At 41.0% G+C, this 11,809-nt stretch overlaps 1 protein-coding gene across 1 annotated transcript; it reads right to left on the bottom strand.

Moving 5' to 3' along the window:
- Nucleotides 1-694: 694 nt before the first annotated feature.
- LOC113696755 (uncharacterized) lies at nucleotides 695-9,851 on the bottom strand. The gene is made up of 3 exons (XM_027216141.1): nucleotides 9,377-9,851; nucleotides 8,954-9,298; nucleotides 695-1,068 (listed from the first exon to the last, which is right to left on the bottom strand). The coding sequence occupies exons 1-3, from the start codon at nucleotides 9,849-9,851 to the stop codon at nucleotides 695-697; spliced, it is 1,194 nt and encodes a 397-aa protein (XP_027071942.1).
- Nucleotides 9,852-11,809: the final 1,958 nt, after the last annotated feature.

Genomic DNA, 11,809 nt, shown 5'->3' with positions numbered 1-11,809 from the left:
CAAGTTTCGAGAAATCTTTGATAAATCGACTGTAATAACCTGCCAACCCTAGAAAACTCCGGATCTCAGTGGGATTATCATGTCTTTTCCACTCAGTTACTACCTCCACCTTCGCCGGGTCTACAACCACTCCCTCTTTCGAGATCACATGCCCCAAGAAAGAAACCTTCTCCAGCCAAAACTCACATTTACTAAATTTGGCATATAACTAGTGATTCCTCAGGGTTTGCAAAACCAACTTTAGGTGTTGCACATGCTATTCACGAGTTTTCGAGTAGACCAAAATGTCATCGATAAACACAACGACAAATCGGTCCAGGTAGGGTTTGAAGACCAGATGCATTAGGTCCATGAAAGCGGCAGGGGCGTTGGTCAGTCCAAAGGGCATAATGGAAAATTTGAAATGTCCATATCGAGAATTGAAGGCAGTTTTAGGCACATCTTCCTTTCGGATCAATAATTGGTAGTACCCCTGTCGAAGGTCTAGTTTTGAAAAGACCATTGCACCGTGCAACTGGTCAAACAGCTCATCAATGTGGGGTAGTGGATACTTATTCTTAATAGTCATGTTGTTCAATCCTCGGTAATCGATACACAATCTCAAGGTCTCGTCCTTCTTTTTAACAAAGAGAACGGGTGCCCCCCAAAGAGATCCACTCTCACGGATAAAACCCCGCTCCAGAAGGTCTTGCAACTACAACTTCAACTCCTTGAATTCAGCAGGTGCCATATGGTATGGGGTCTTAGAGATAGGTGAAGTCCCCGATAACAGGTTAATCTCAAATTCTATCTCTCTTTCCGGTGATAGATTCACTAATTCATCGGGAAACACATCCGGATATTCACCCACTACTAGAACATCTTCTACTTTCAACTTATCGGTGGGAGTGTTAATGAGAAAGGCTAGGAACCCTTGTGCCCCTCTACTCAATAGTTTTCTAGCCCGAATAGCCGAAAGCATTGCAGATGAGGCTAGACTGCCCCTCACATCTAGCCTTAAGGTCGCCTCCCCAGGGATACGAAATTCCACTACCTTCCTCTTACAGTCCAGCTGGGCATCATACCTAGCTAACCAATCCATGCCCAATATCACATCGTACCCCTTAATGGCCAAACTTATCAAATTTTCCAATAACTTCCTCTCTCCTACCCTGATTTCATAATTTACATACATTTTGCTAGTAACCAAACACTGGTCCCCCGTATGCGACAGCCCTACCTTCCCCTAAGGCGTACCAAAGGGGTTAGCGGACTGCCTGCCCAACTCTCGCCAGGACTACTAGCGCGGTTATGTACAGTCTAAAACGTTCCGGAAGGTATCAGCGCGCTCAAACGAGGCAAAAATCACGAAACGAAAAAGGAAAATCGGAGCTGTACATGAACAGTACCGGCCACGTCCCAATCCAACCGGGACCCAATCGAATACAAGTAACTTCATATAATCCTTGAAATAGACTTATACAAACCAAATATAACACATGAACATGAGTACACGTTTTTATAAACCACATTCGTAATTTTACAAATCAAAAGGGAACATTAGAATCCAAGTACAATTAGAGTTTCCAACCATTGAGCAGCTATACAAAATATCTAAACTAGCTCAACTCATGCTTCAAAATCACAGTTCCAAAAAGTGGTTCCCTGTAAGGAAAACAAGGACAACGGAATGGGGTAAGCTAGAAGCTCAATGAGGTACCAAAAGTATAACAGTGGAAATCATGAGAAAACACTTTTAGGGCACATGTACACATCAATTAAGAGAAATAAATGAACACCACAATTTAAAGGATACAGGTGGCCCTCAGGAGCCAAATCCCCGTTGCAATACTTGATCCAGCCTCGTTGACTCTCCGTCAACGTTTAATAACACACTCATGTCCGTAGACCCCTCTTACGCCAAAATCTCGTTCACCAAACATACCCCTTACCGGGCCCGAACGCCGAACAGGAACATTAATGGTAATACTCGAGTATATCGGAATCAAGAGTCCCAATGCCCAAAGATTCCCCATGAACAAGTACCCATGGATTGTCAATTACATCAACCAAACCCTTGCTGGCTCGATTTAAATAACTCCCCATGAGGTTGAGCTCAAGTTTAACAGGAAGATCGTTGGACACACTTCCAAACGATCTCATAACAAACGCAAGTAACAAGTTCAAGTACATAACAAGTACAAGTAATAGATTCCAGTTCATTCAGTTCAGGCAAGAGAACGAGTGTGATAAAGTACACCCTCGTTTCTTTCAGAATAACAGAGTTCATAGTTATCCATGTCACACATTTTGAGCATAGATGAACCAATTAAACAACAATTCAAGGGAGTGGCACACTCACCTATTAAGGCGAAATAATATCCAGAATATCTTTCCGGGCAACACTCTCAATCACCGATGAACCCTAAGGTTAATCAAGAGAAAATATTACAGTTCCTCCAGCAAAAGTTAGGTGAATCGAAGTCAATTCAAATACTACTAGTACAAAGTATAAATATGATTTTGGAAGTGAAAAGAGTACATTTAAACCAAAGGACATGAGTAAAATATTTGGAAAACTTATGCTCGCTCGTAAAACTTTGAAATATCCATTTGAGTCGAAGAAATGAAGAAAACGTATTTCTATTAGTCGTAAATTTCATTTTTTCCAAGTGTACAAGTTTTGGCCAGATTCAAACTTATATACCTCGATAAAAGAGGACACAAATATCCTAGATGGTTCATATGGTATTCGCTCTCAAATCGTTACCTAATTCTCGAGTGTAAATTTGGGCAGCACGCCCTTTGTATTTACCTATTTTCCAGCCATTTATGGCTTCATTATTTTCCTCAATCAATCCCAAAGTCATACACAATATAAATTCATCACAACAGCAGTTTAATAGGCTCAAAGTCATTCAAGTACAAGATTTAGCTAGGAAAATGACCGCAAATGAGCTTTAAGCTAAGAAACCAAAAAGGCAGATTCACCGCTACTTAGCGTATCGGACATAACAGAAACTACGCTTATTGGATTGAAGTACAAGTTACACCGTTTCGAAGCTAAGACAGAGGGCTATAACTTTGATGAAGACTACTTAGTCCAGTTCTCACCCTAACTATGTCAAATTTACCAAAACAACCCAGATTTTTCAGTTCGAAGGTCACTGTGAAATTCAACTAGCAGTCCTGATTCATTCAATCATATCTCAGTACACACAACTCCGATTCATGTAATTCCAAAGCCATTTGAAAGCTAAGATACAAGGCTATAATTCTTAAGAAGACATTGACACCCAATTCAGTAATATTCCTGGTCAAACTAACCATTTACAGAGGCTGATTATCATTTTTGACAGAAACAGGGCAGCAGGGGAAATTTTGTCATTCCTCAAGATACCCTAGTCCGATTGAGCTGAAATTTTGTAGGAATCTAGTTAACATCATTTTCTACAACTTTCATGTTTTAACCTAAGCCTGATTCGGCCTCTAACATGCTCAAAGAAAACCGGACAGAACAGGGAAAAGTGGAACCCTAAAGCTGAAATTTCCGTACAAAACCGAAATTTTCCGCAAATAGCTACAATTAACACTCCATAAGTTCATTCTAAACCATACCAAGCCGTCATCCATGGCCAACCAACATTAAACATTTAAAAACAGAAAAATTATGAATAAAAATACAAATTCATCAATCGCTACTAAAAGTCATGAAATAACCCACAAAATCACCTCTTTAACTAACACAAATCACTAATTCAACATTAACACGACTAAAGAAAGCATTCCTTAGCTACTCACCTTACCAACTCAAGGAAAGAGACAACTTAGCACTTCTCCCTTCCAAACCACTCCACTAACTACCTCAATATTACTTAGCTAAGGGGTTTTATGGAGTAATTTCAAGTTTGATCGGTTGAATTGGAAGATTGAGCAAGATTGAGAGCAAGAGAGTTGAAGGTTTCCTTTCTTTTCCTTCTTGAGAGAGTCGGCCACAAGAGTGAAGCAAATGAAGATTTTTGATCAATTTTGGGATATTAGTAAAGTGCATGAATAGTGGTCAAAGTCCAAGATTAAATCACAATGTGACACTTGTCACCTTTTTGGTTGATAATTATCCTTTTGTCTCTCCTATACTAATCCATCTAAGAAACTTCTAATTATCTCTTAGCACCTAATAAATTACTCCCGGTATACAAAACTTAATCTAATTGGCCGAATTTACCGCACTTACTGCACTAGCGGGTCCCACATCCGATATTCACTCTTAATTTCTCAAAAACTAACTGATACTAGAAAACTAATTTAAAAACTATATTTATGTATAAAAATTATCTAGAAAATTTTCCTAATAAAGAAAATGCAGAAAAGGCGTGCAATTAAATAAAATAAAGCCTAGAAAATTAGAAAATTACGGGTTCTCACACACTCTCCTCCTTAAAAGAATTTCGTCCTCGAAATTTTTTTATCATCGCCTTCTCTGGGATACAAAACTTTTATTACTTCCTTCTCACAATCAAATTGAGCACCGTACCTAGCTAACCAATCAGTATCCCTTCACTAGCCAAGCTCATTGAATTCTTTCGTATAGTTTCTTCTTCCTTCTCAAGGTGAAATTCTTATACACCATTCTAGTGGTCAAACGGTGGAATACCAGAATCTTACCTTCCACGTCTTCAAACGAGTCAGGGGCTTGATGTTGCTCTAGGGCATACGCCCGAGCCGACACCCTCGGTATGATTACCAGGATTTCCCGGCTGAGTAATAGGATTTTGGCCTTGCTGTTCCACTACGTGAGCCAAAAGGTTGGTCATACGTTGGATAGCGGCAACTACCTGAATGTTAGGGTCCATTCCAAGTTCAGGGTTGGGTTCAGGTATTGGTTCCCGATTTCCCTCTTCATTCAAGGGTTGCCCACGTCCACGGCCACGGCCTCGTCCACTACGAGTTCCTTCCATTGGATTAACTAATCTAGGCTCGAGGCGCGAATACAATATACAACTAACAAGGTCAATCAGTCAGATATATATCTAATATGTCCGAATCAATTCAGAACAAAACAAATATACATATAACACGACTATATCAAACAAATCACACAGTAACAGTTAGTCAGATACAAGCAAAGGAAATTCTATGAAAGTAAGGGGGTCATTCAATAGTACATATTACGAACTAGACCAGGAGTACAAAAGCAACTAACAAAAAGCTCCCCCCTAGGGTTCCATCCGTAATCTACAAGAAATCGCAATTTATCTCTTAGGCCGGATTAATCATCCACACATCATATAAAGTTTCGTAGAATCAGATGTCTAATTCGCCAAGTCATTTCTAACCTAGGCTTCTATCCCATTTCGTATTCGGGTACAAGAGTCCAAAATAAGAGAATTCACCACTCGAGTTGGCCAGTCCCAAGAGTAAAGCATCTACAATTGAAATTCCTACCCGACATATGTATCTATAGTCTCCAAGTACCAAAATAATGTTTTAAAACCTATAATACACCGTGATTCATAACTTATGCTCAAAAGAGCACTTAGTCCCTAACACTCATTCACATGATCGAGACCACAACACCACTTGGCCCCAAACTCACTCCGCGCAGAGACCACGCGAAGCGGCTCTGATACCACCTGTGACAGCCCCACCTTCCCCTAAGGCGTACCAAAGGGGTTAGCGGACTGCCTGCCCAACTCTCACCAGGACAACTAGCGTGATTATGTACAGTCTAAAACATTCCGGAAGGTATCAGCGCGCTCAAACGAAGCAAAAATCATGAAATGAAAACGGAAAATAGGAGCCGTACATGAACAGTACCGGCCACGTCCCAATCCGACCGGGACCCAATCGAATACAAGTAACTTCATATAATCATTGAAATGGACTTAAACAAACCAAATATAACACATGAACATGAGTACACGTTTTTATAAACCACATTCGTAATTTTACAAATCAAAAGGGAACATTAGAATCCAAGTACAATTAGAGTTTCCAACCATTGAGCAGCTATACAAAATATCTAAACTAGCTCAACTCATGCTTCAAAATCACAGTTCCAAAAAGTGGTTCCCTGTAAGGAAAATAAGGACAACGGAATGGGGTAAGCTAGAAGCTCAATGAGGTACCAAAAGTATAACAGTGGAAATCATGAGAAAACACTTTTAGGGCACATGTACATATCAAGTAAGAGAAATAAATGAACACCACAATTTAAAGGATACAGGTGGCCCTCAGGAGCCAAATCCCCGTTGCAATACTTGATCCAGCCTCGTTGACTCTCCGTCAACGTTTAATAACACACTCATGTCCGTAGACCCCTCTTATGCCAAAATCCCGTTCATCAAACATACCCCTTACCGGGCCCGAATGCCGAACAGGAACATTAATGGTAATACTCGAGTATACCGGAATCAAGAGTCTCAATGCCCAAAGATTCCCCAGGAACAAGTACCCATGGATTGTCAATTACCTCGACCAAGCCTTTGCTGGCTCGATTTAAATAACTCCCCATGAGGTTGAGCTCAAGTTTAACAGGAAGATCGTTGGACACACTTCCAAACGATCTCATAACAAGCGCAAGTAACAAGTTCAAGTACATAACAAGTACAAGTAATAGATTCCAGCTCATTCAGTTCAGGCAAGAGAACGAGTGTGATAAAGTACACCCTCGTCTCTTTCAGAATAACAGAGTTCATAGTTATCCATGTCACACATTTCAAGTATAGATGAACCAATTAAACAACAATTCAGGGGAGTGGTACACTCACCAATTAAGGCGAAATAACATCCAGAATATCTTTCCGGGTAACACTCTCAATCACCGATGAACCCTAAGGTTAATCAAGAGAAAATATTACAGTTCCTCCAGCAAAAGTTAGGTGAATCGAAGTCAATTCAAATACTACTAGTACAAAGTATAAATATGATTTTGGAAGTGAAAAGAGTACATTTAAACCAAAGGACATGAGTAAAATATTTGGAAAACTTATGCTCGCTCGTAAAACTTTGAAATATCCATTTGAGTCGAAGAAATGAAGAAAACGTATTTCTATTAGTCGTAAATTTCATTTTTCCAAGTGCACAAGTTTTGGCCAGATTCAAACTTATATACCTCGATAAAAGAGGACGCAAATATCCTAGATGGTTCATATGGTATTCACTCTCAAATCGTTACCTAATCCTCGAGTTTAATTTGGGCAGCACGCCCTTTGTATGTACCTATTTTCCAGCCATTTATGGCTTCATTATTTTTCTCAATCAATCCCAAAGTCATACACAATATAAATTCATCACAACAGCCATTCAATAGGCTCAAAGTCATTCAAGTACAAGATTTAGCTAGGAAAATGACCGCAAATGAGCTTTAAGCTAAGAAACCAAAAAGGCAGATTCACCGCTACTTAGCGTATCAGACATAACCGAAACTACGCTTATTGGATTGAAGTGCAAGTTATACCGTTTCGAAGCTAAGATAGAGGGATATAACTTTGATGCAAACTACTTAGTCCATCTCACCCTAACTAGGTCAAATTTAGCAAAACAACCCAGATTTACCAGTTCGAAGCTCACTGTGAAATTCAACTAGTAGTCCTGATTCATTCAATCATATCTCAGCACACACAACTCCGATTCATGTAATTCAAAATCCATTTGAAAGCTAAGATACAAGGCTATAATTCTTAAGCAGACATCGACACCCAATTCAGTAATATTCCTGGTCAAACTAACCACTTACACAGGCTGATTATCATTTTTGACAGAAACAGGGCAGCAGGGGTAATTTTGTCATTTCATAAGATACCCTACTCTGATTGAGCTGACATTTTGTAGGCAGCTAGTTAACATCATTTTCTAAAACTTTCATATTTTAACCTAATCCTGATTCAGCCTCTAACATGCTCAAAGAAAACCGAACAGAACAGGGAAAAGTGGAACCCTAAAGCTGAAATTTCCGCACAAAACCGAAATTTTTCGCAAATAGCTACAATTAGCACTCCATAAGTTCAGTCTAAACCATACCAAGCCATCATCCATGGCCAACCAACATTAAACATTTAAAAACAGAAAAATTATGAATAAAAATAACAATTCATCAATCGCTACTAAAAGTCATGAAATAACCCACAAAATCACCTCTTTAACTAACACAAATCACTAATTCAACATTAACACGACTAAAGAAAGCATTCCTTAGCTACTCACCTTACCAACTCAAGGAAAGAGACAACTTAGCACTTCTCCCTTCCAAACCACTCCACTAACTACCTCAATACTACTTAGCTAAGGGGTTTTATGGAGTAATTTCAAGTTTGATCGGTTGAATTAGAAGATTGAGCAAGATTGAGAGCAAGAGAGTTGAAGGTTTCCTTTCTTTTCCTTCTTGAGAGAGTCGGCCACAAGAGTGAAGCAAATGAAGATTTTTTATCAATTTTGGGATATTAGTAAAGTGCATGAATAGTGGTCAAAGTCCAAGATTAAATCACAAGGTGACACTTGTCACCTTTTTGGTTGATAATTATCCTTTTGTCTCTCCTATACTAATCCATCTAGGAAACCTCTAATTATCTCTTAGCACCTAGTAAATTACTCCCGCTATACAAAACTTAACCTAATTGGCCGAATTTACCGCACTTACTGCACTAGCGGGTCCCACATCCGGTATTCACTCTTAATTTCTCAAAAACTAACTAATACTAGAAAACTAATTTAAAAACTATATTTATGCATAAAAATTATCTAGAAAATTTTCCTAATAAAGAAAATACAGAAAAGGCGTGCAATTAAATAAAATAAAGCCTAGAAAATTAGAAGATTACGGGTTCTCACACCGTAGGAGTACTTACTTCTAGATCATATGGCAAACTAACAGGGGTGATATCAATTCCACACATGAAATCAGGATTAACAAAGGAATGGGTGGCACCGGGGTCTATCAAAATCCTATCTAGACGGTGAAAGACAGGAATCGTACCTTCCACCACCTCCGCCGAATCAGGGACAGGGCATTGCTCGACAGAATACACCCGAGCAGGCACCTTCGGTTTCACTCCTTCCACTTTCGACTGTTCCGAGGTAGCCTTCGATGATTGCGTAGTCCCTATCATCTCTCGAGATTGGACCGGACAATTGGCGATCTGGTGCTCCGCGCTCCCACAGCGTAAGCGCTTCCTCTCTTTCCTCCAACAATTGTTCTCCGCATGGTTTAGCTTCCCACAGAAACCACACGGGCCACGAGAAACAGTGGCTGAGCTCTCATGTGAAGCACTCCTCTGTTGACCTCGTCCAGTTTGGCCACCTCTTGGCTGAGTACCCCTGGCTGTACCCGGAAGTCATCCCCCTCGGGCTCCCCTTCCAAATTTGGGAGGGGTACTCTTATCCCCTTGAGTAGAACTACCTCCCGAGAGCCCACGTTTGCGAACCTGGAAGTTCCTCACTTGGAGCCTTGCGTTCTCAGCTCGCAAAGCCTTCTCAACTGCATCACTAAAAGTAGTGATTTGGGCTACATCCAAGTCCTTTTGGATTTCCACGTTAAGCCCCTGAATAAAACGTCTCACCGTCCTATGTTCCGTCAGAATAAGTTCAGGGGAAAATTTAGACAAGCGGGTAAACTGGTTCTCGTACTCGGCCACTGATTGGGTGCCTTGGCGAAGTCGGATGAACTCGTCTTCCTTCTTTTCCTGGATCAAAGGCGGGAAGTACTTGGCGTTAAACTCCCTTACGAAGTTCATCCACGTTCTTGGTGTCTGCTCTCTCTCCCATTTGGTTCGTTTGATATTCCACCAAGAACGGGCGGCCCCTTCTAGTTGAAAGACCGTAAAAGTAACTTGCCTCTCTTCTGAATAGTGTAGAGCAGCAAAAATGTCTATCATCTTCTCCAACCACTATTCGGCCACGTCTGGATCGGGCCCTCCAAGAAACTTCGGTGGGGAAAATTTTTGAAACCTTTCGAGAGTTCGATCCTCACTCTCTACATGATTTTCAGGGTTTCCGGGATTCCCGACGGGTGGGTTAGGGTTGTGCCCCTATTGTTGTACGACATGTGCTAGAAGATCAGTCATCCGCTGGATAGCAGCGGCTACCTGAGCGTTGGGATCAATTTGGGGTTCAGGGTTTGGTTCTAACATGGTTTCCCTAGTATCCCTATCAGTCGTGGATTGCCTACCACCACGTCCACGGCCTCGACCACTACGAGTGCCCTGCATCGATCGAAATCAATCTAAGGTTAAAATATACGTATAACGTTAAAGGGCACGCAACCCTTCACTTAATATAAACATGAACACTTAACCAAAACAAATACCACATAAGGAATTTAAACACATAGAGCATATATACATAGAACACATAACAGTAGCAAACAGTCATACAGCAATTCAGTCAAATATATACAAGGGAAAATCCTATGGAACAAAAGGGATCTTTCAAAAGTTCACTATACACCCTTGGTCAAAAGGCCAAACAGTTAACAGCAACTATCATCCTAGGTACCCCACACACGGGGTCAAAACACGGCCCAAGGAACTCTAATCTAGTTCCCAACTGAGCCCACGAATTCACTCCCATGACTAGTACTGGGCGTGACTCCTTCTCCAGGTGCCCCAACACCCGGAGCCTCCACTACGTGCAATTGCTCTCGAAGAGCATTCGTCCGCTCCCACTAGCTCCGTCCATAACCTATAAGAGATCCATAAATGATCACTTAGATGATATGATAGCACTGATTCATATGCGAACACAAATCCCTACGGATCTAAAAATCAGGTCCTAGTTTGCCCAGATTAACTCAAACCTAGGCTCTGATACCAACTGTGACAGCCCCACCTCCCCTTAAGGTGAACCAAAGGGTTCGACGGACCGCCTGCCCAGCTCTCGCCAGGACTATGGAGACGAAACATACAAAACCTATCTAACTTGCAAGAGAAATTCCAAGAAAACGAAGAAACAAAATTTGCCGCAGATGAACAATGCCGGCCACTTCACTATCCGGCCGGATTTTCGGTCGAATTCTTGGCCAGATAGGAAGCAGTGGCCAAAACCAAAAGGGATCAAAACCCCTGTCAATCTGGCCGGTAATCCAGCCGAAAACTGGCCGGATTCAGGCCAGAGGCCAAACCCAAATTTTTTTTCTTTCTCCCCTCCATATCCGGCCAGGTATCCGGCCAGAACTTGGCCAGATTCTTGGCCGGATTTGATGAACAGCACCCAGGTCAAGGTTTTTTTCCTATTTTGCGCAACTCCATATTTGTTTGAAATTCTGACCAAAACACAAGGAGCCTATAAACCAATGTTGTAGAAACATACCATGTAGTATATACATCATATAACATAACAGAACACTTTCTCAAAGGTATAGTGTTACAAGTACAAATCAAAAGAGAATGTTTGATCGGTTACAGTTAGGGTTTCCCCAATAATCGAGGAGCTATACAAAAGAACAAAATGCCTAACTAGTTGAACTCGTTTTCTCAAACACGATCTCAAAATGATTCCTGTAAGGAAAATAAAATAACGAGGGTAAGCTTACGCTCGTGGGGTACCAACAAGACACACAAGTAAACACATACTCTCACATAGTTATCCAAAGCTCATAAGGAAACAAGACAATATAAAAGGATACAATTGGCTCTCAAGAGCCACTTTCCACTTGCCGTACTTGATCTCAAACCCGTTGACACTACATCAACCTTTGAAGAGAAGAACAAACCGTAGATTTCCACTTTACACCACATTCCTTCCACCGGTCACCCCCTTACCGGGCCCGAACACCTCACAATAACAAAGAGGGTAATACTCGAGTATACCAAAATATCGAGGAGTTAACACTCCA

The sequence above is a fragment of the Coffea arabica genome, chromosome 6e (genome assembly GCF_036785885.1).
Source record: "Coffea arabica cultivar ET-39 chromosome 6e, Coffea Arabica ET-39 HiFi, whole genome shotgun sequence".
NCBI classification, from domain to species: domain Eukaryota; kingdom Viridiplantae; phylum Streptophyta; class Magnoliopsida; order Gentianales; family Rubiaceae; genus Coffea; species Coffea arabica.
This window is presented reverse-complemented; position numbering and strand designations above follow the sequence as displayed.

What these genes read in the sequence shown, in the direction of transcription:
- LOC113696755 (XM_027216141.1), bottom strand. Translation starts at nt 9,851, where the DNA reads ATGATAGACATTTTTGCTGCTCTACACTATTCAGAAGAGAGGCAAGTT. An exon ending in CAAACGTGGGCTCTCGGGAG is followed by an intron (nt 9,299 to 9,376) that starts GTAGTTCTACTC and finishes TTCCGGGTACAG; the next exon opens with CCAGGGGTACTCAGCCAAGA. An exon ending in TTCGGCGGAGGTGGTGGAAG is followed by an intron (nt 1,069 to 8,953) that starts GTACGATTCCTG and finishes TGGATTGGTTAG; the next exon opens with CTAGGTATGATGCCCAGCTG.